The sequence below is a fragment of the Marmota flaviventris genome, chromosome 17 (assembly GCF_047511675.1).
Source record: "Marmota flaviventris isolate mMarFla1 chromosome 17, mMarFla1.hap1, whole genome shotgun sequence".
Taxonomy (NCBI): Eukaryota; Metazoa; Chordata; class Mammalia; order Rodentia; family Sciuridae; genus Marmota; species Marmota flaviventris.
In genome coordinates, this window is record NC_092514.1 from 53,024,272 (window position 1) to 53,047,881 (window position 23,610).

Sequence of the window (23,610 nt, forward strand, 5' to 3'; positions counted from 1 at the left end):
TTTTTTAAAAATAACTTTTAAGGATATAAAGCTCTCTTAAACCAGGTGCTATGGCACATACCTGTAATTCCGGTGACGTGGGAGGCTGAGGCAGGAGGATCACACGTTCCAGGCCAGCCTGGGAAAATTAGAGAGCCCACTGTCTCAAAAAAAAGAAAAAAATGTAGCATGGTGGTAGAGCGCCGGACTACTGAGGTTTAATCCTTGGGGCACACAAGCACACACCCGTGAACACACACACACACACACACACACACACACATGCACGCGTGCAAAAAAAATTTTTTTTAAATGTCCTAAAATGAAAATCCAAGGGCCATTGTGCCAGGATGATCTGCCTTGATTCTGACATTGTGAAATTCCAACTGTCAGCATCTATAGATTTTTCTTTGGGGTTAAATGTTTCCTCCAAAGAGAATTTTCTATTCTGCTTTAAGACTCTCAGGGACTTCTCACTTCAATTAAAATCAAACAAAGCTTTTAAGTCAAGTTTACAACATCCTCCAAGGCTTGCTTATCCCACCACTGAGCTCTCCCACTCGCTCCTCATGCTTTGGCCACATTTGTCCTCATCTGATTCCTCCAGTGGACCAAGCTCTTATAATACTGGTCCACTTTATGCTTTGAAGATAGCTAATTTATTTATTTATTTATTTAAAATATTTTATTATGATTATTTTTTTTAGCAGTAGTTGGACACAATACCTTTATTTTATTTATTTTATTTCTAGGTGGTGCTGAGGATAGAACCCAAGGTCTTGCATGTGCTTAGGCGAGCGCTCTACCGCTGAGCCACAACCCCAGCCCCTGCAATTTATTTTTTAAATGGACATGTTTCTCTTCCTTTCTCCTTGCTCCTCCCTAATCTCCCCCCACTCCAACCCGCTAATCTCAGGGGAAACAGGATTACTTTTCTTCCTCATGCTACACAGAGTTATCCATCCTTGCCCACGTACCCACCACAAGAACCAAGTAATCCAGACTTTGGGGACAGCACCGGAAGATCTCAGAAATGACTGTCTCCCAAATCAACAAGTGAATTACAACTCCAACAGAGAACACGTGGAATGTAGTCTTTGAACTACTTGTTTCAAAGCCTCTTGCTCCCCTTGATGGGCAGAATCACAGCCTCTAGGACAGGAGTCCCTTGGGTTTCTCTTTTGCTAGCCAAGCAATAAATCTTCTTTTCTTTTTTCTCAAAACCATGTCCTCATTACTGGATTGGCACTGGGGACAAGGACTGAGCTTTCGGCAATACTCTGACCTGCCTCAGTTTCCCTGCGCGGTAGAGAAGTGGCTCCTCCGGAGTGTCCTGGCAACCTCGCACTCCCTACACAGTCCACCCGGGCAAACCTGGAAGGAACCTCAGTTGAATCTACGTCTTGGCAGAATGCCTTTCCATCCTCCCAGAACACAAGTGAGGCTTAAGAGGAGTTGCTACAGGCCATTTCTCACTCATTTGCCTAACTACCAGGAAAGTTGCCATGAGCCGTCTTCTCATAGTGCCCAGTTCTCAGGAGGTGTGAGGCTGTCATCTCATTTCCCCTGAGGATACAGCTGCAAAGGACAGCTGCATCCTGGCACTGGCTCCTCAGCAGCAGGATCACCTGTAATCTGTGTTGCAGTCCTGTGGTCCTTTTGTTTCTGTGTCACCCTGCACAAGGGCCACTAGGAGCTGGTATCTTTGGCTACTCTTTTTTCTGTGTCTATGTAAGTAATAAACTGTCTGAATCTAAGAAGGGCTCACTGTCTCTTTAGAACCAAACTTATCAGTCCTGCTTTGCCTTGTGCACATGCCCTTCCCTCTGTCTGAGTGCTCTAATCTCATCCTGCCCACTCTTTTCTAAATATCATCTCTTTAGATCTTACCCTAAATGTCATCTTCTCATAGAGGCTTCTTTGGCCGGTTTGTACAAAGTAGACCCTTATGGCAGACACCATTGATTGCAATTCCAACAAGCATTCTCCCAGTCCATTCTTCTTCCTTTTTTTTTTTTTCTCCCCCAAGTCTGGGGATCAAACCCAGAGTCTCACACATGCTAAGGAAGCACTCTACCACTGAACTATGCCCTCAACCCTCCATCATTCTTCTTTACTAATAAGAACCCCCATTTTGACTTGTTAGGGTGTTAGGAGATTTGTCAGATTTAGGAGAGGCCCCTCCCCAGTCCCAGAGCTTTCCTCTTGATACTTAGAATCCCAACATAGCAATCCCATTCCTTTGACTACAGCCTGTTCAATCAGCCACTTCAATGCCCTACATCATTGATTCATTCAACAAAAACTGAGCCCCTACTCTGCACCAAGCTTTGTTCTTTGTGCCAAGAACAGAATAATTAAGAGATTGGACTAAACTTCCAGCTCTCTTAGAGTCTAAAGATCTGAGGAAAAAGTTATGGTTAGTTTGGGCAAACCCAGGCTACACAAAAAGTACTACCATGGATATCGCTGCCCATTGATTATGACAAGGAGGGATAAGAAATCATAGAGGAGAGAAATGTATGGAAGTGGAATAAATCCAATCCAGAAATGGTTCCAATATTGTTACAATTATGCGTCCCTACATCATTTATGCAGTATCCCAGCTAAGAAATGCAAAACCTGAATCTAATCATGATGAAACATCAGACAAATCATCTAAAATGAGAAACATCCTTTCCCCCCCCCCCAACTTAATAAAGGACAAAGTAAAGCTGAGGATCATTTTTGGATGAAAATTTTGGGGACTAAAGAGATGAGAAATAAATGCAGACGGCATCCTACACTGGAGGGGAGTTCTATAAAGTTTATTATTGGAAAAACTGACAAAATTAGAATGTAGAGGATAGACTGCATTTACTCAAGTAAGAATATGTCCTTATTCTTCAAAAATACACAATTCCTTCCAGAGAAGGAAAGGGTGGTGAGGAAGGCCAGGGAAAAGAGAGGGGAGGGAAAGAGGTAGGGAGAAAAAGGGAACAAAAAATAAAAACAATGGAGTTAACTGTTAACAATAGGTGAATTTGACAAAAGATACATGTGTTTTTTGTACTATTCTTGAAACTTTTCCAAATACAACTTTTTTTTTTTTTTAATTGTGTCCAGGCGACTGTATTCTAAGGCAGCTCCCTTGCTCACTTAGGGCACGGACCTGCACAAATCCCTTCCTCTCGGGCCTGTTTTCTCGTCCAGATGATTTCTAGGGTTCTCTCTGGCTCTGGCAATCAAAGCCTCACGACTCAAGGGACGTTTCCAGACAAGGCTTTGGAAAGAAGACGGCTCTTGATATCCTTCTGTCCAACAGTTATTTCACAACAACTTTCTTCAAAGTGTCCAACCGTCCTCTTTCACCAGCCACAAATTTGCCCCTGCCCTGTTTTCCAGACTCTCCTTCTCAGGCCCTAGGGGCTCATCTTCCGGCAGTCATGAGCGATGTACAGAATAGGCACGTGTATTTATCCCCAGAGCACTACAGTCCCCAAGAGGCTTTGAGGCAACATCTCACCGTTTACCACCAAAGAAAAAAGGCTTTCCTGTGCGGGTCAGCCGCCGCAGGGCTTTTTGGGAATTGCAGTCCCTCTACCAAGAGCCGCAAGAGCTGCTCAGGGCTGCAAAACACGCTTCCCAGAAGTCATTGCGCTCCTCACCACCAATCAGAGGTGCTGGTCTTGGAGGGAGGGCGGGGAAGAAGAGCAGCTTTTCGGCGCACGCGCAGTAAGTGCTGTTGGGGGAATTCATGTGGAGGTCAGAGTGTAAGCAGGTGAGAATGGCTGGGGGTGGCCCAGGCTTGTTTCTGGCGGGGGGGTCTCTGCTGCCCTCCTCTGCCCTCCGATGTGCATTTTGGGCGAATAGGGGTGCGTGTGCGTGTCCATTTTGTGGGGGAGGGGAAAGAGCTAACCCAGGACAAGCCAGGAGTTGCGCAGGTTAAGGGAGGTGTGTATGGGGGCAGGGTGAGGAAAAATCCAGAAGCCATTAGAAAGGAAAAGGATTGAGTGCCTGGGTCTCAAGGAGGGAGCTAACGGGCGGGGAGAGATTAAGGTAGTTCTGGGAGGAGGGAGGGGGGATTTGACGGTCTTGGGGCGGGGCATTAAAAAGTTTAAGGCTGGGGCTGGGGTTGTGGCTCAGGGGCAGAGCGCTTGCCTAGCATGTGTGAAGCCCTGGGTTCCATTCTCAACACCGCATATAAATAAATGAACAAAATAAGGGTCCATCAATATCTTAAAAAAAAAAAAAACATTTAAAAAAAAAGGTTTAAGACTGGAGTGTTTTTTAGTTGGGTCAACTGTACTCCTACCCGTGGCATCGCAGCCCCTTGACCCTGTTATGCAGAGCTCTTCCTCACAGTGCAGCAGCAGTTTAGAGACTTTCCCCTCAGTTGCTTCTTGTGTTATCTTGATCCCAGAATGTCATTCAGCTCGTCCTAATCGGTTCTCACTACAGCATGTAGAGAAGTGGCAAGGTGAGGAGTTAAACCATACCTCCTAGAATTAGACCTCTGCGTTTTAATCCTGGTTCTGCCGCTTAGTGTGATCCTGGGCGTCTCATGTCACCTGTATGTGTTCCTCTGTTTCCTGGTCTATAATAATTACTTCATAGAGTAGCTGTGAGGGTTAAATAAACTGATATAAATGATGGCAGTTTACTGTTATTTATTTTTGTTGTTGGCATCACTGTTGTAGCACGTTCTTTTGTTATTTTTCTAAACAAAATTTTATAGAACCAACCATGTAGTGTCTCTTGGGAACTTTTTGTCCAGGAAATGGGAGTGTGGTTTAGTATGGTGCAAGATCCCTATGGGTATGAGGCCCATGCCTTGTTCCCATTATTTTGAACCAAGTGTCCCAGATTCCTTTCTTTCTTGGTTGAAAAAAGAAACTGCAAAAGAAAAAGGTTGAGGAATTGATGATGGCACTTTGCCAGATGTAGAGTTATTTATTAGGTGTCCTCAGTTGGTGATTAAGAGCTGTCAGGAGTGGGAAAATAAATAATAAGCTTGAGAAGTGAATGTTATGCCTCAGACCTTCCTCTGAGGGTTTGGGCTAAGTTGTTTTATTTTTTGTTTTTACCCCCTTAGGTGTGAGTGGGTCCAGCAGAAGGAAACATGGCTGCCAAAGTGTTTGAATCCATTGGCAAGTTTGGCCTGGCCTTAGCCGTTGCAGGAGGCGTGGTGAACTCTGCCTTATATAATGGTGAGGCACTGAGGTGAGGGGTGGTGGGTCGCTGCCCTTTACTGGAAGATTTCTGTTGGAGTGCATAGCCCATGACACTCTTGATGGTAGCGACTGTTTGTGAATGTTTGTGAAGAGGTTTCACTATTGCCATTCCCCACCACGTGCTTGTATTATTAGAGCCTCTGTTCAAAGACAGCTTCCCAGCCCAGTTGCTGGTTGGATGTTTTTGGCTGTTCTTATCAATTTGCAGTGCTGCTGCTTCATTTGAATACTGCAGCAGAGTATCAGGGGATTTGCATTGCTACCTGAAATGGAGATCTTGTCTGTGTCTCATCTGCCTGTATGTGAAAAAACTCAGCAAAGACTTTAGATCAGTTTGGGTGATCCTTGTCCTGAGCAGCAGCTTTTACTCTGCTAGTTTCAAAGAAAATGTCTTTGCAGTGTATCGCCCAGCTTTTAACAGGGTTTAAGGTAGCCTTTCTTCCACTTTACTGTGTGGTCTTAGGCAAGTTGCTTTCACCTGTAGGCCTCAGCTTCCTCATTGGTCAAGCAGTGAGTTTGAACGAGTTTAATCTCTAAGATCTCCTCTAACTCTGACATTCTTTTACTTTCATGCCCCAAATAATTGTAGATTGCTACATACCTGGCTGTCTAACAAAAAGATTGTTTTCAGAGTGAAGATATTTGGATCAACTCTAAAGTCTAGCGATGGAAAGTAGTTGATGAGAAAAGCCTACTTGGGCCAGGCACAGCAATAACACCTGTAATCCCAGGAACTCCAGAGGCTGAGGCAGGAAGATGTCAAATTCCAGACCAGCCTTGGCAACTTGGCGAGACCCTGTCTCAAAACAAAAAAACTTAAAAAGGGATGGGGATGTTGATTAGGGTAGAGCATCCCTGGAATCCCCTATGAAAAGAAACAAGCCTGCTTGGCTTATATGGCAGCTCTTGATACTGTGATCATCTTGGTCTCAATCTGTACATCTAAACAGTGGTCTCCATCACTGAATTTCTCTCTGAATCAACAAGATAACACTATATCCACTCCAAGTTTAAAAAAAACTGTTATTTGTGGGACCTTCTGAATTTCAGGATTCTCCTAATGAGGATGCTACTGGGTTATGTTGGAACCAGGATAGACATATTAAAATAGTGAAGATCTGAGTTGTAGAAGTTTTAGGAGATGATTCCTAGAAGTATATTGTTGGGAGTTTGGGGATGGGATGGTTAATCAGAAAACCAACAACCAGTTTTTTCAAGGAGAAAGGGAACCAAGGAACAGATCCTATTACCAAAGACCTTGGGAGGCACATGGGACAGGAAGTGATTGCTTAGTTGTGTAGCTAATTAGAAACCTCTAGAGACCAGAAGTTCGGGATAGGGAGAGGAGATACTCAGTAAATGAACAGAAAGCAACAGGGATCTTTCAAAGTCAGGATCCTCGTGGTTTACAAGGTAAAGGACCTTTTTGACATGTCATTATCTTTCCTTCCTAGTGGATGCTGGGCACAGAGCTGTCATCTTTGACCGATTCCGTGGTGTACAGGACATTGTGGTAGGGGAAGGAACTCACTTTCTCATACCTTGGGTTCAGAAACCTATTATCTTTGATTGCCGCTCTCGACCACGTAATGTGCCAGTCATCACTGGAAGCAAAGGTGAGTCTTGCCTTTGTTTTGGTAAAGCACGGAGAGTGGAGGGTTCTCTCTTTTCTCGGCTCCAGCAGCCTGCATGGGATACTAGGATCCAAAAGAGGTTGAACTTAGGACTGGGGATGTGGCTCAGTGGTAGTGTGCTTGTCTAGCATGTGCAAGGCCCTGGGTTCAAACCCCAACTCTGCCAAAAGAAAAAGAGGTTAGACTTGACATCATAATTCTCAGCATGTTTGCCCTGGAGAGCTCTATATGGATTCATAGAGAGAAGTGTATTCATAAGATACATACAGACAGTAGAACAAACTTAGAGATACATGTGAAGGTTTATTATGGACTGGGGATGTAGCTCAGTTGGTAGAGTGCTTGCCTCGAATGCACAAAACCCTGGGTTCAACCCCCAACACCACACACACACACACAAAATTTTTTTTAAATAAAATAAAGGTTTATCTTAAGAGTTACACAGTGATATCATTTTAAAGAAATCTAAATTATTCCCTCTGTTGATCCTTCCCATCAGCTCTTGTTCCCCAGAGTGACTATCCAAGCCTGTCTCTGGCCATCTGTCTTTGTAACTGACTTATCCTTTGCCGTATTTTCCATGGCCTCTGCTCCAGTAGTGTGGACCTCACATTGCTGTCTCATAGGCTGAAGTCCTAGTGACTGAGATGTTCCACCAGTTTCCAGTCAGATCCTGACGTGGACTGCCATCACCATCCCCCCCCCCACCCTTAGACATATACAGACAGCACATAAAGTTGCACATACCCAAAATGTCACAGCTGTGACATTTCTGCACATAAAGGAGAGGGTACGGTGGTGGTGGTGGTATAGTGGGGAAGTTAGTTTTTATTATCTGGATGACATTTGGTGTCCTCCCTGTTATTCCTCAGTAGATGTTTGCTTGTGGTGATTGTGCCAGTCTTGATTCTATTTTGCAGAGTGGACTAGTTCAAAGAGGACTAAAATGGTTGCTGTGAAGGAGCTCAGTCTATGCAGGAAGACAGATGTGAACAAGAAATTACAGTAGAGTGTGGGAAGGACCACAGGGCCAGGGTTCTGTGGTGTGTTGGGGAGCAGAGAAGAGAGTAGCCTACTCCCTGCAAGGAACTGATGTCTGAGTGGTGATCTGAAGAGTGCAGAGTGTGTGAGGCAGAGAAGAGGGTGCAGGGAACGTTGGAAATCTGTCTGTGGCTCCTGGCCAGGGAAACAGCAGCCTTTTGAAAAGGGGCTGTCTTGCCTGCTTCAAAGAGGAAATAAGTTGGACAGGATTTATGAAGAAACTTTTTTTAGTTACCAATGAACTTTTATTTTATTTATTTACATGTGGTGCTGAGAATCGAACCCAGTGCCTTGCAGCTCGAGCCCCTGGAGAAACTTAATTTAACTTAAGCCTGCTTCTAAGTTTCCCATCTCTTGTGGATTTCTTTCTGTACTATTTTGCAGTTGTTCTGAGGATGCATTATGTACCTATTCTGAAAACTATTGAAAGGTACCTCCTGAGGTCAGGGGCTTATTATATATGTTGATAAGTTTCCCACCTCTCTTGGCCCAATCAGGACTCCATTTCCTGGGCACTTGGTCCATACTGTTGATGACTGCGGATGACCTGTGTCAGTGTGTTAGCTTCCCGCAGGCCTGGTGTGTCTAAGGGAAGGGCTGATTCCCCCCAAAATCCTGATAAGGTCTATGACTAATCAGACTCTTAAACCCTCCCCCTACCAATGACTTGCGTGTCTTCTCTTTTAAATGCTTTACCAGATCTACTCACACCTCTTGGGTCTTTTGCACATTTGACAGAAAGCTCTTGTATCTGTTTTCTCCTCTAGTTTTTCCTGGATCATCCCCATTCTCAGACAAGAAAGTAAGTTCAGGTTATCTAAGGCTATCTGAAGCTGCATAATTTGTAGCCAGCAGAGTGGGACCACAGCTCAGTTCTGTGGAGTGTTAGTGCTGTGTCTACCAGTCCCACACTAACTTCTCAAGGTTGACTCATAGTCATGTTCACCTGGCCTTGGAAAGGCCTGATTCTAGAATTCTTAGTATTGACTTGTTATTTGTCCTAAAATGTTCAGTCTCCTAACATTTCATGTTACCCATGAGACATACTGTCATGACCCACCTGAGGTTTACTTAGTTTCTCTGAACTGGGGCAGTGAGTCAGATTAGAATTATTAAGCAGTATGAAAAATTTAAGAAATAAAGACCAGGGGCTGGGTTTGTGGCTGTCAGTGGTAGAGCGCTTGCCTAGCATGTGCGAGGCCCTGGGTTCGATCCTCAACACCACATAAAAATAAATAAAATAAAAATATTGTGTTCAACTAAAAAAATAAGTATTTTTAAAGAAAAGAAATAAAGACATAGAAATAAGTAAAATAGCGGGATCCGATGGGGACCAGCTCTGATGGAGACTGGATATAATGACAAAATGGAGTCTGCACCTGTGCACTTTATTTAAATGGGTGGAAACACCAATGGGATTCAGTGTGAAGAACTTCCTGAGAAAAACCTGAAGAAGATAGCAAAAACTGGGTTGGGGCTTAACAGGTTATGCCCACCTTCTCTACTTCAGGGCAGCTGGGATTTGAAGTCAAGGCTTTTTGAACTAGTGAGTTCCATGACAACAGAACTTCCTCAAGAACAGAAATCACCATGCAAATGGGTGGGCGTTCCCTGGGCACCCTTGTACCGCACCGTTTCACTGTCCAGGATTTCACATAGTTCAAAGCAAAAATTTATCAGTCGCCTATGACACCATACCATGGTAATTGCTTTATCTGTGGTCATTAGGACACACTGAAAAGCTGGTGTCATCACCGAATCCTTTCAGACATTCCTAACTCTCTACAGTGCTCTATGGCTTCTTTGCCAAGGAAACCGGACATATCTACTCCTTGCCTTTTAAGATCTTACTAAATACCATTTTGCATTGTAGCAAATTTGGGGTGGGAAAGGTCACATAAAAGGCCATTTGTTTCCCCTACGGGTTTTATTTTAACTCCAGTGTTTGTTTCTTACCAAGATTTGCAGAATGTCAACATCACACTGCGCATCCTTTTCCGACCTGTTGCTAGTCAGCTTCCTCGAATCTTCACTAGCATTGGAGAGGACTATGATGAACGAGTGCTGCCGTCCATCACCACAGAGATCCTCAAGTCAGTGGTGGTGAGTGGATAGGGCCTTCACCGTGAGCCCAGATCACTGCCCTGAAGATCGCTAGGTAGCAGGAAGAACTTGGCCATAGTGGGTTGGGATGTGGCTGAGGTTCTTTTCTGCTTTATCATTAGCCTGACTTGCTTTCTGCCTGTCCCTCTGAAACCAGGCTCGCTTTGATGCTGGCGAACTGATCACCCAGAGAGAGCTGGTCTCCAGGCAGGTGAGCGATGACCTTACAGAGCGAGCAGCAACCTTTGGGCTCATCCTGGATGACGTGTCCTTGGTAAGATCCTTGAGGAGTCTGAGCAAAGGTTTTGGTTCTTGTCTGGTACCTGGCTCATTTCTGTATACACATGATTAGGTCTTGCCTTCCACTTTCCTAAATGTGAGACTTGAAAACAGAATCTTCATGGGGGTGTGAGGCAGTGTCCTTGCATCTGTTTTCAGTTGAGGGTTCTTTATCTCCCTGTCTTACACATTTTTTTTATAATCTCTGCTCATCCCCAGACAGTCTCTAAATCACCAAACTATGACTGTTCCTCAGAAAGTGATGTCTTCTTATTAACCCTATTTGATAAAGTAAGAAATTGCCTGGTAGAGACCAGAAAATAGCTTGGTAGTGTTTCTCCCTAGCACAGACTTCCCAGCCTGACCCCCTAAGAATTTTCTAACAATTAGGGTTTGAAGCTCTGTGAAGTTCTGGGGACCCCCAGGGAAAGGTGATAGAGTGCTAATAAATGGTTCTGTTTCCCAAGGTCTGGTATTGAGGACAAGGGACTTCTCTGAGGTGTAAGCTAGCCTCCAGAGACATTATAGTCTGTGTATTTATATGACACTGAGTGTCATAACTCAAACAGAAAGCAATACAGGCAGGATAGGGTTTCGGGTGGAGGAGGGTGAGGGGAAGGGGTCGTGTTTCTAAGATTCTCTGGGAAAAATCATTTGGAGTAATTCGTTCAGGTAGTGAGGTAGAGTGTTTCCTGTTCAGTTCTCCTGTGCATCACTAGGGAAAGGCACTGCTTCCTCTCAGCATCTGCACAGCTGTTTAAACAGAGATTCTCTAAGTACCCAGCCCTCACCCTGAGGGCCAGGGCACTGTTCCACCTTCTGTTGCTCCAAGGGAAGGGCGCGTGGCTCCCTCTGCTGGCAGCATGCCAGGCTGCAGCCTTTGGCCCCTCCACCTCAAGCTCTCCCCATTTGCTGTTAGTTAACCTGAGTACCTTGGCTGTGAAAGCTCGCTAAGTAAAAACCTGGGGAAAACTTGGCATTTTACTTGACTCTGACCACATACTCCATTCTGGGGAAATGTGGGCTGACCACAAGAAACCATATCTAAGAGGTGTAAGAAGAAAATTAGATTTCCTGGGGAATTTGCTGGCCTCAGCTGGCTCTTTTAGAAAGAAATTTTATTCCTTAATTATACATTTCATTTTTCATTTCTCAGAATTGTACTTTCTTATCCAAACTTTGAACAAGAATCCAGAAATGGATCAGGCAAAGTAGAGCAGCTGCAGTGTGAGAGTTCGCAGTATAGTGTAAAAGCTTTAGAAAACAGTAGGGCCAGGATTGACTTCTCAGAAGTTTGGGGCTGCTTGTTTTTTAAAAAGCAGACATTGGGAGAGTGGAGGAGAAAATGAAACAAATAACATTTGATTGCAAAACCATTGCTGCTCTTCTCTTTATTTCTTCTTTTTAAATAAAAAAATGAATAAGAGAATTGCTTAAGGCTAGGCATTAGGAGCTCTGAGTCTATTCCCATTATCTGTACTATCTTTAGAGACAGTTGCTTCAGCCAAGTCTGTTACTTGATTAGGGGAGGTATATGGATAATCAGACTTAAACCCTCACCCGGACCAATGGCTTTCCCTGCCTTCCCTTTCTTTTAAGCCCTTTACCAGAACCACTCATATATAGGAATACCATGATGTGCTCTCCATCTTGCTCCATCCTCTTCCTGTTTAGTGGTGGGGATGTTCTGCAAAAGTGGACTGGTGAATCCATAAGCAGAGAGTATCAAGCTTTTGGAACCCTGGGAACTGGCCGCATCCCCTGCTCTCAGGGGCTCACTTTTCCATCTGGCCTCCCTTGGGTCTTTGAACAGGCATCAAAGAAGATGATGCCTTGGAAGAAATCTGGTCAGTGGTGGGGGTCCTAGAACTCACAGATCTCCTCCTCTAAGGAGGTGGTCTATTGAGTGAACACCTTCTGGTGGCCATGGGCCCCATCAAAAGCTGCAGATGCCGTTTTCTGCGTGAGGTGGCCACAATGAGGGTGACAGAAATTTGTAGGAACAGTGTTGACAGCCAAGGATTCTGGGGTATAAACTCAGTGTGGATGAGAATTTGGAGGTGGAAGTGTGTCTCCTAGTGCCTCCAGCTGCTAGAGCCATTCCTGGCCTTTTCCTTCCAGCAGCTGGGGAGGCCTCCCAGCAACCCTGTCTGAGCAATTACACTGCCTCAGCTTGTGCTTACTCTCTCCCCTTAGACACATCTGACCTTTGGGAAGGAGTTCACAGAAGCGGTGGAAGCCAAACAGGTGGCTCAGCAGGAAGCAGAGAGGGCCAGATTTGTGGTGGAAAAGGTGAGCATTCAACCAGATGGCAAGAGCCTCTTTTCCTTTCTCCTCTGCTCAGCTTTCCCATTTGCTGGGTGGCCTGGAAATTCATCATCTGTCATCTCTTCTTCCGGGATAATCGGAAGGGGATTGAAGGAACTGTACTCCTGCAATTGGTTGCAGAGTCTTTGGGGGCTAGTCAGGGACATGTGATGTTATGTTCCTAAATCACTGAAGGGTAATTTTTTTTCCACGTGCCCAAGATCAAAAACTTTCATACAAATAAAAATGTTACTCCTGGAATATTTTCAGCTTCACTGAGAAGTCATTTTGAACCATAGTTACATAGTGAAAACTTGACGTTGATCAAATGTTGCACCAGATGTGATATGGTCACTGGATATTTTTCACTAAATCCATCCAGATGTGTCAAGAGAGTGTGATGGAACACAGTATATTGGCCTAGCAGCCTGGTCTTGCAGATATTTGTGAAGGTATATTTATTTGCTCTCCATTCCCCACCACTAGTATTCCTATTCTAAGGCCTTTTGGTCTTTCAAATCAAGAGAGAGATTCGATTTTGGAAACTGTAAGCTTCATATGGGCAGGGTCTTGCTTTGCTTTGTATCTGCCATGACTCCAGTAACAAGTCTAGCACTTTGCCTGATGATCCTAGATATACAACATTTGTTGAAAACATCCTATCAGTTTCAAAATTGTTGGACCAGGGGTGTCACTCAGTGGCATAGTGCTTGTTTAACATGTGCAAGGCCTGAGTTCGGGCCCTGCATTAAGAGAGACAAAAAGAGGGTTGATTTCAAAGAAGCTCAATCCTATACTCTCCTCCCACATTCTGAAGGTCACTTGTCTAGACAGATGTTTCCATGTTGGTGTTGGTAGGACAAGCCGTGGAGATTCCAGGTACCAGCTGAGCTCACAGGCAGCTCCTGGCAGTCATAGATGCATGCTTCTCCTTCTTAACTCTTGTGGTGGTTCTGTTTTGTAGTGCTGGGGATTCTGAACCCAGGGCCTCATGCACTCTACCTCTGAGCTACAACACCAGCCCGACCAACTGGTTTTGATGGAAGTTGTTTTGGCTTAGGACTGGAGGGAAAGATGAGCCTGAGGATTGGTTCCACCTTTCTTTTTTCCTCCATTTTCTCTGGCCTGAATCCTTCTAGCTTAAAATAGAATTGTCTGGATCAGATCACTAGTAATGTTAATGGGAACTTTGAAATAAGTACACTACTTACATAGCCAATTGAAGCATATGCCTGCAATGATAAGTGGGCATTAGAGGAAAGAGGAGGTTGGGTGGACATAGTGCTTGTCGACTCTGTTAACAATAGGAATGTAAGTTTCCGAGTGCCTTCAGAAACCTGTGAAGGCAGGGCTGGGGTTGTGGCTCAGCGGTAGAGCACTCACTTAGCACGTGCGAGGCCCTGGATTCTATCCTCGGAGATAGATATATATGGAGATATATATATTTATTTATTTATTTTCAAGTACAGCTTTAAAAAATAATAAGTAAATATTTAAAAAGAAACTGTGAAGGCACCTAGGCTGGTCCTTGCTAGGCTCTAGTCTGACAGCACCCTGAGGTTTGTCACTCACTCTCCATCTCCACTCTTTAGGCTGAACAGCAAAAGAAAGCTGCCATCATCTCTGCTGAGGGTGACTCCAAGGCAGCCGAGCTGATTGCCAACTCACTGGCCACTGCAGGTGATGGCCTGATTGAGCTGCGCAAGCTGGAAGCCGCTGAGGACATAGCATACCAGCTCTCACGCACTCGGAACGTCACTTACCTGCCAGCAGGGCAGTCCGTGCTCCTCCAACTGCCCCAGTGAGGGTGCCCTGTCCGCACCTCCTCAGGCCACTTGGGCCACAGCCCCAATTCTGAATACCATCTTTCTTCTGCCCCTACCCCAGAAATCACTGTGAAATTTCATGATTGGCTTAAAAAGTGAAGGAAATAAAAAGTAAAATCACTTCAGATCTCTAATTATCAAATGAAGCTCTTTCATTCTTCTCACCTCCCATCTACTTTTTTATTTACCTCCCTACCAAAAATTGCCAAGTGCCTATGCAGACTGGCTTTGGGTCCTGCAGGGCCTGCTGGCACTCCAGCCTAGGCACTGGCAGTTGGCAGAAGAGCAGGGCAATGTGCGTGATGGATGGGGGAGCACAGCCAACAGCCTGCATAGACCTGTAGCCTCCCTCCTGCCATTTATTGAAGATTTGAGGACAATGGCACACACGGCTGAACCAGGAAGGCAGGTCTCAGTTACTTTCCAGCCTGTCCTGCACAGATGCAGCTGAAGAGGTGCTGGGGAAGGTCAGAGAGGAAGTGGTCTGTCTCTTACCATAAGGCTGATTCCCTCCAACTGCGACCAGCGGAAGCAGGTGTGTGTCAACAGGGCATGGATTGAAGAATCTGCCCCTATTGAGGTGGGTGGGCCTGATTTTGCTACCCCCCCAGGGTTCTAAAACTGGGATGAACTTGGATAGTGAGAGAGGAGGTCTGGACTGAGATGTAAGTCCTGTTGAAGACTTCCTCTCTACCCCCCACCTTGGTCCTTCTCAAATACCCAATGGAATTCCAACTTGAAGGATTGCATCCTGCCGGGGCTAAGCATGCCTGCCAAAGACGTGTGCAGCCTGCGTTCCTGCTGCTTCAGACTGCCCTTCTCGAAGGCTGTGTGCCTGTGCTTTGAAGGAAACAATCATGGGAAGAAAACAAATGTGTGTAAACTGCTGTTAATAAATGACACCCAAACCTTCCAGCTGTCCTACGGGTTTGTTTTTTGTTTGTGGGAGTAGTGGGATCAGAACAGAGTGTTCTAGTAATTTTTGTGTGTGCTTGTTTGTATCACCAGCTGGGATAGAATATCCAGCAAGGCAAAAGATGCTTTGGTTTCAGAAAGCACTTTGTCCTGTGTTCCTAATTGAGACCCATTGTGAAGTGAACCTCGGTGATATTAAGTGAAGTTTCTCATGAGGTGATTCTGAGGAGGTGAGGCTGTCTTCTGTGTATTGGTATGACCAGCAGAGTGGGCCTTCCTGCCGCCAGCAACACCCTGACGAAAGGGAAACCATTGGCAAGAAGTTCACTGGTCAGTAACCCTTCCTGCCCTCTAGTTTGATCTTCATACACATTAGGTTTCCTTGGGTGTTATTTGATGTGTCATTCTACTTTACTGTGACTGATGTGGGAAATGCAAATGCTTTGGCATTTAAGGAGACCAAATTTATGCATTTTGGATGGTGGAGGAGAGCAGACCTAGGATTGAGAAATAACTGCCAGCCAGCCACCTCAAAGGCTTTTTAGGAACAATCAGAAGTGTGCAGCCAGGTGCGGTAGCATATGTCTGATGACTTGGGAGGCTGAGGCAGGAGGATCACAAGTTTAAGACAAGCCTGAGCCACTTAGACCCTAAGCAACTTAATGAGACCTTGTCTCAAAAAATAGAAGGGGCTGGGGAATGTAGCATGTAGCTCAGTGGTAAAGTGCCCCTGGGTTCAATCCCCCCATACAAAACAACAATAGAGTAAGGCCCAGCCCTACCTGCGCCTTCTCCTCCGCCTCTCCTCCGTATTCAACCCTGGGCCCCGCCTGGCCTTAGGGACCCTTCTGAAGACTTAGGTTGTGTTCTAATCTAGAGGGCCAGGGCCAGCTAGCAGCTAAGAAAGAAGGGGACCTGATGCACAAATTTGGGGTGGAACTGAGGATTTAAGTTTTCCCAATAGTCTCCAGCTCACCTCAGGCCTCAGCAGGATCTGGTCCCCTGAGAGCAGGCGGCAGTGTGACATGGTACTGACCCTCCGCTGAACCCCAGAGCTCCCACCAAAGTCTCCCTTCTGGCCTTCTCCCTGCCCCTCCCCCAGACTCCTCTATCTAGGCCTGGTGTAGCTCTTCCGCTTGTGTTTTTGCTGTAAGGATGGCAAGGCCTGCAGATGATGAGGTGCCTGGACTCAAAGCACATTAAAGACTGGAGCAGAAAGAGCATAATTCCCAAATAAGTTCCAGACTGACTTCCACTCTGCAGCCGTCCTCCTTTCCTGCTGTTTATTGCTTTGGACACCCTTTGGGGGAAGGGGGCAGGAGGCGCCTCTCTCCTTAGCCCTCCTCCCAGGCCTTTTTTAAAAAAGCCCTTGTGTTTCCTGAATTCGGTGGGGAGATTGGGTTTCATCCTCCAGGTGTCTGTGGGGGACCCCTGAGCTGAAATGCTGCCCAATACAACGTCTGGGTTCCTTCTGTCCCAGGTCAGTCTTTTGGGCAGCAGACAGGCCAGGTCTCCTGCTGGCTTTGCCATTAGTCTCCCCGTCATGGGTGGCAGAGGCACCTCCCAGTGGCAGCCCTGGCGCCTCATTCTGCCTTGATTTCCGCCAAGTAATTCTTTTTACAAATGTTCAAGAGCTGTTAATGGCTTCTTAGCCCCAGAGACCCCTGATGGCCTCTGGGTTTCTCAGAGGCTGCCACAATGGACCTTTATCAGCTGCAGTTCTCTGGGCTTTGGATCCTAAGCCATGTCCTGTCCTGGCTAAGGAAGGGAGAGAGCGGGAAGTGTCTTCCTCCCTCTCTCCTTTTGACAGGCTGAATAGTTCCCTTGTTTAGACTCTGAAGGGTTGCATGCTAAGAAGGCAGTGGACCCTGGATGGGAGGGGAGAGAAAAACCCTCAAGGGCTTTTCGTTTACCTCGTGTCTGTGACTTTTAGGTGTGCACTAGTTGGGGGAGGGTTGTGACCATCCCAGATGGATTTATTTGGGAGGTGGAGAAAGAAGAGAGAACATGGGTCAAATCCTGACTTAACTAATGCCATTCTAATAGGACCTTCCAGAAATTAGCATTGGGTTCTTCTCTTGACCATCATCAGTAACTGTGAGTGAAACATCCACCCTGGGTAAGGTTACAGGATATTGCACCACCACCCCTTCCTCAGTCTCCCATTCATACATAGCGCGCACTGTTTCAAACCTCATTTTGCTAAAGCAGATCTCCTCCCTTCCACCAAGGAGGCTTCAGTGGGCATACAGATGATCTCATCTCCCCCAACCCCATTACCTCTCCCTTTCCTAAAGAACTAACTCATATTCCCATGAGCATTTAGCACTCTCTTCATTAAATTGCTGTGTGTGTGTGAATTCTCTCCTACCCTAAAATTATAGAGGGAAGATACCCTTCCTTTTCTTTCCCCTGTGATATTTTCCCAAGCCAAACACACCTGGCTTTTGTGGGAATTACTGAGTGTATTGGAAAAGGATCTGAGTTTGAAATGAAGGCTAGGGGTCAAGGCTCCTGAGTTCACCCATGCTGTTATGGCAAGTTACCTCGAGCTGCACCTAATTGGGGTTCTCTGAAACTAGCAGGCCAGTCATGCACTAATTGCCACCCCCACACCAATTCCTCAGAATCATCCCTCTCTCCCTTTATATGGCATCCATGTGGGAACTCTCCTTTGCAGTCACCTTCCCATGGCCCACTCTTTCCTGCTTCTTCCTGGAACACCACTCTGTTCTCTCCTCCCTCCTTCAATCTCTGTGTCTGTCCCCACCACAAACCCAGCTTAAAATGCCCCTTGTCCAGGAATTTACCTCTGGCTGACCCCTTACAAGCTCTGCTTGTGTATAAAGTCTCCCTTTATAAAAGAGACATCGGCTCTGGAACTCCGGCAACACTGGGATTGAGAATTGAACATAAAAGGAGTGATGAGGCCTGCCCCAGCTGGTAGGCGCTGGGTGCCTTGGCAAGGCCCAGACACATATCTGGAAGAGAGATAGGATGGAAATGTACTGGGCCTGGGGAAACCAGTTTATAGCTGGAAGGGAAGGCCCTTGCCCATGACACAGGGTGGATGGGAAGAGGGTTTCCTCTCTCCACCCTCCTCTAATCAAGCTACTTCTGAAGAGAGGAAAGCCAAAGACAAGGCTGCTTTTGGGGACCTTAATGCTGCCATTATCCTTGGAGGTCAGGACAAACCTCCTGGATTTACTAGAAAAGCCATGATCAGTGAAAAGCTTAGACAATCTAAGTTTGGCTGCAAGAGTTACAGACACTTCAGGGGGTTTGCAAACCACAGTGCACAAGCTTACTGCTTGTTTTTGTCTAGCTAAGAATAGTTTCCATACTTTTAAATGGTCAGGGAAAAAAATCCAAAGACTATGAAATATGAAAACGATATGAAATTCCAGCTTCAGTGTCTCTACGTAAAGTTTTATGGGAACACAGCTAGCTATGCTCCTGTGTACTGCAACAGCAGCACAGGGTATTGTCACCGAGTCTGTGTGGCCTACACAGCCCAAAATACTATTATAGAAAAAGTTTGCTGACCCCTGACTTAAGGGATTAGATGGTCTCAGAAAAGGAAGAACTCTGGAATCCAGAAGTCTCAGACACCAGAAGGAACGGAAGGCTTCAAGTCAGATACTAATGTAACGTCACCAGAGTCCTTGATTGTGTCCAAGGCCATGGTGACCTGAGAAGCAAAGTCACCCTGGGGCTCTGGTGTGCAGATTTATACCACCCACTCTTCTCTGTGGCTTGCGTGTGTTTCTGTAATGGCAGAAGATGAGAATGGGGGTAGCAAACAGGAATTATGAAAGAAGAAGGACACTAAAATCTCTCAAGGTCTGAGGATTTCCAGGTTTGGGATAAAACTACTTTTTTATTTTTTTTCCCCACTGCTCTGCCCTCTAGGAAGCATCTGCAGTGATGAATTCCAGAAACTGTGGCTTCTGGGTGTTTCAGATTTGGCCAGAGGAGTCTCTTAGCTAAGACCATGACTGTCTTGGACAACTGGAGACCCCAAAAGAACCTACATGGGCTCTTTAGGGAGGACTGTGCCAACTATGGTCTTTACCAAGCATCTGAGAACAGACAGATGAGCTTTCTGTCTCTGGCCGGCAATCCCTTCTTTCCTTGGCTGCCCAGACCTGCTCCCCGTGTGCAATGCCATTTCCTTCTTCCTGGTCCAGCCCCCTCCCCTCCTCAAGGTCCTCTTCAGCACTTCCTTCCTTCAGGACTCCTATCCTATCTGTACCCTACTGAAACGGCAACAGCATGATTTGCAGATCCCCAGGAAAGCTGCTCCCTTTGGGAGAGGAGAGCCAGGAGCCTTGCCTGATGTCCCAAAGGTGCTAGGTGGCAGAGCCCCAGAATCTGTCTAGTGCTGCTTCCAGTCCCTCTCAGCCCCCAAATATTTCCTTGTGGGAAGCACTTTGCCAGGTAAAGCCTTCCTTCCCACTCAGAGGTATGGCTGAGACCACCTCTTCATATATTTCCTGGGTACACTTTTATCCCCAGCTAGACTGAGGGTGTGGCAGGCAGAGTCAATGTCTTCCCTTTGGAAGGCTCCTTCCTGCCGGTGAGCTGCAGCAGTGCTTGCTGGCATGATGAGACTCTCAGTTGGTCTGGACTTCCCAGACTTCTCACTCTAGATGGCACAAGTTCTAGAACTGGAAATATTTAGATCTGAATTCTGACTCTGGTGAGACCTTGCGTAAATTACATAAATACTTTGAGCATCCTCTTAAAACCCTAAGGTTATGAATATTCATGTCCCAGTGTTGTGGAAGACTGAGAAGACAGGTGTGAAAAATTTCACAAGCAGAACAGCACTTAGCTTACTAGTCTCCTATAAAGGCCTTAGACAACCCACTCACCCCTGCCCTTGTTGTTTAAGGAAGGGTTCCACAGCTGCCAAAGTTTGGCTGTCCTGGTTCTTCTCAGAATTCCTCTCATCTCTGTTGTTTCATATCATGAGCCAGGGGAGGCTTTGGCCTCTCTTCTCCACCAGATGGCAGCAGCCTGACTTCTACTGCAGGTGCCAGGCTCTGGGGACAGGAAAAAGATGTTCAGAAAAATATGCTAGGGAAGGGACTAGGAGACTGTTTGCAGCAACACCACAGATAAATACATAGGTTGAGGTGACCCTCTGAAAATGACTTCCTGATAGAGAATTCCTCTGGGCATCTGTGGCTTCAATCTACCAACTGTCCTGCCTAACCACCAGCCAACTAGTGCCACCCATCTCTCCACACCGGCTGGGTGGGGATGGGGGTCACCACCCACCAGCTCTGCTTTCACTCTCTCTTAAACCAGCAAGTCTCAGGGTGCTGAATACTCAGGCTTTAGGAGCCCAAGTTCAATTTTGGGAGTTTATCCAGCTGTTAATGAATCCATACAAGACTGAAGGGACATGAGATTTTTTTTCTGCAGCCTCAGGAGTTTCCTTCCAATTTCCCAAAGTTAAAGAGGCAAAATTTAATCTGATAGGCTAAGTGGTTAGGGAGGCTTGACCTTCTATCCTGAGGATGCTTCTCTGAATGAACAGACCTGAAAAGGATAAGTCTGGTACACACAAGTTGTTTATACATCCATCTGGCCAGGGCTATAAGAACCTATTGTGTGCATTTCTGGGGCTAGGTATTTTAGGGGATTAAAAGCTGAATGGGATGCAGGTAATTTTAAAAGAGACTTAGTCCAAATGACAGGGGATTGGGCCACCTATCTTGAAGTATTTTGTTATTGTTTTCCTTCTTCTTCCTTCAGATTTCTGTTCTGTATTGTTTGACTCAGGCCAACAGTTAGATAATGAGGTGATGAAATGGGGAAGAAATATGGAAAAGGAGTGGTTAAAAGGGAGCCGGAGAGGCTTCCAGCACTTGCCATAAGGAATCCACAGAGTGGAGGGTAGAATTGGCTGTACTGTTACTGATGTGTACAGATCTTCTTTTTTGGGAGGTGTGGGGGCCCTGGGATGGAATGCAGGAGCACTCCACCACTGAGCCACATCCCCAGCCTTATTTTGTAATTTATGTAAAGACAGGGTCTCTTGGGCTGGGGATGTGGCTCAAGCAGTAGCCCGCTCACCTGGCATGCGTGCGGCCCGGGTTTGATCCTCAGCACCACATACAAACAAAGATGTTGTGTCCGCCGAAAACTAAAAAAAAAAAAAAAAGACAGGGTCTCACTGAGTTGCTTAGAACCTCACTTTTGTTGAAGCTGGCTTTAAACTTGCAATCCTCCTGCCTCAGCCTCCCGAGCCACTGGAATTACAGATGTGGGCCACTGCGCCCGGCCAAGATCTTAAGGCAAAGCATTTCTTCCACCTCTGTCTTCAAGTTTCCTGGAGAAAATTAGCTGCATACTGCTTCATTTTGCAAATGCATGCTGGTTCCCCTCTTTCCCTCTCTCTCAGTGCTAAGCGTCAAACCTATCATGGCCTTGTGCATATTAGGCAAGCACTCTACCACTGAGCTACATTTTCAGCCCCTGCCTGATTTTTAAAATTGTCTTTAAAATAATACTTATGGCCACACATGATGGTGCATGCTTATAGTTCCAGCTTCTCAGGAGGCTGAGGCAGGAAGATCACTTAAGCCTACGAGATTTTTTTTAAATTTTTTTAAAAATTTAACCAGGTATTGAACCTGGGGTGTTACCCACTGAGCCACATCCCCAGGCCCCTTTTGTGTTTTTGAAACAGGGCCTCGCTAAGTTGCTGAGGCTAACTTTGAACTCATGATCCTCCTGCCTCAGCCTCCTAAGTTGTTGGAATTACAGGTGTGTGTCACTGCACCCAGCTTTTGAGCCCAGAAGTTCGAGACTAGCCGGGACAACATTGTAAGATACTGCATTTAAAACAAAAGAAAACAAAAAACACCCCAAAAAATGAATATTTGTGGTTTAGTACTTTTTATTTTCAATGACACAGAGAAGTATAAAGAATAAAACAGAATGAACCATAATCTCACTGCCCACTGGTAATATTTTAATTACATATTACATCACTGTAATGCAAACAGCACAGAAAGACAAATAATGAAAAATGGGAGCCCTCCCCTCACTTTTCTCTCATAGTTCCTCTCCCTCAAAATAACCACTGTAGGTTGCTGAAATTTCCTTCCAGAAAAAAAAAAAAAAAAGTGATGCCTTCAGGATCACATGTAACTCTGAGTCTATATGTACACGTCCTCTTCCATTGTCATTATTTGCACAAAAAGGAATCACTGTACACACTGTTCTGCACCTTACTATTTTCATTTATTGAAATATCTTGGACATCTTGTCACCGTAGCACATCCACCTCATTTTTTTTTTTTTTTTTTAATGGCTACATTGTTTTCTCTCATGTGGATCTGGGATGTTTTGTTACCACCAGTTGGCTTTTCTTGTTGCAAACAAAGCTGCCTTCCTTACATGCTGCCTGGATCTTAAAAGGACCCAGAGATCCCTGCTCATGGTTTTCCCATAGGCAACAGGATTATGCCCAGGGTCCTAGAAAAGGACCTTTGCAGTGAGGGGAAGGGCAATGCTTGGGTTCCTGGAGCTACCCAGTGGCTTTCTATTGTGAATGTGTAGCTTTGACTTCTTTGGGGAAGTTGCCCTTCCTCTTCCTCCTGTTCCTAACAAGCAGGCTGGGCTGCTACCAGGCCAGCCCTCCAAGCACCGGCTACCAGGGAATGGAGTCCTTGCATCTCCCAGCTGGTTGAGGGCTTGCTGGGTTAGAAGGTGAGCTTCCTGCGGTTCTTGGCTCAGGTCAGGGTTGCTCTGCTTGGTTGGTGTTCATGGTTGCACGGTGCAGCTCTGAGATTCACAAACAAACAGGAAGCCAGTCCACTTCCTCCTTGCTGGGGCTGCTCCCTTGTCCTTATCAGCTGGTTAGCCCAGCGGGGAAGAAGCTGCTCAGGATTCAGAGGGCAACTTCCTGGTAGAAAGATGGGGAATTCTGGTCCCACTGCCAGGATGGTCTCCTCTCCTCTGTAACACCCTGTTTGGCCAACTAACACGATCAAACTTAAGTTCAAATTTACCCCTGGGAAGCTTTTTTTTTTTTTTTTTTGGATAAAGCCCACCCTGTTTGGATCCCCTTTGTCCTTTGGTTTTGAGACACAGGTTTTTTGAACTTGAGGTAAGAGCTCTCTAGGTGATGGTAGTATGAGAATATTTTATACTTTTTCTGCCTTTCCCAGGGTCCACCCCACACAGCAATCTCTCTATTCACGGGGGATGTTTGATAAATGTTTGTTGACTGAATGACCAATTCCCAAAGGGATGCCAAACAGGGTTCCACACAATGGGGCCAGAAAGCATTGC

The 23,610-nt window shown here is 45.8% G+C and overlaps 1 protein-coding gene across 1 annotated transcript; it reads left to right on the forward strand.

Moving 5' to 3' along the window:
• Positions 1-3,656: 3,656 nt before the first annotated feature.
• Phb1 (prohibitin 1) lies at positions 3,657-14,516 on the forward strand. Its single transcript, XM_027924712.2, has 7 exons — positions 3,657-3,739; positions 5,054-5,168; positions 6,647-6,808; positions 9,828-9,970; positions 10,128-10,244; positions 12,446-12,541; positions 14,149-14,516. Exons 2-7 carry the CDS (start codon positions 5,081-5,083, stop codon positions 14,359-14,361), a joined length of 819 nt encoding a protein of 272 aa, XP_027780513.1. The 5' UTR covers positions 3,657-3,739; positions 5,054-5,080; the 3' UTR covers positions 14,362-14,516.
• The last annotated feature ends 9,094 nt before the right edge of the window (positions 14,517-23,610 follow it).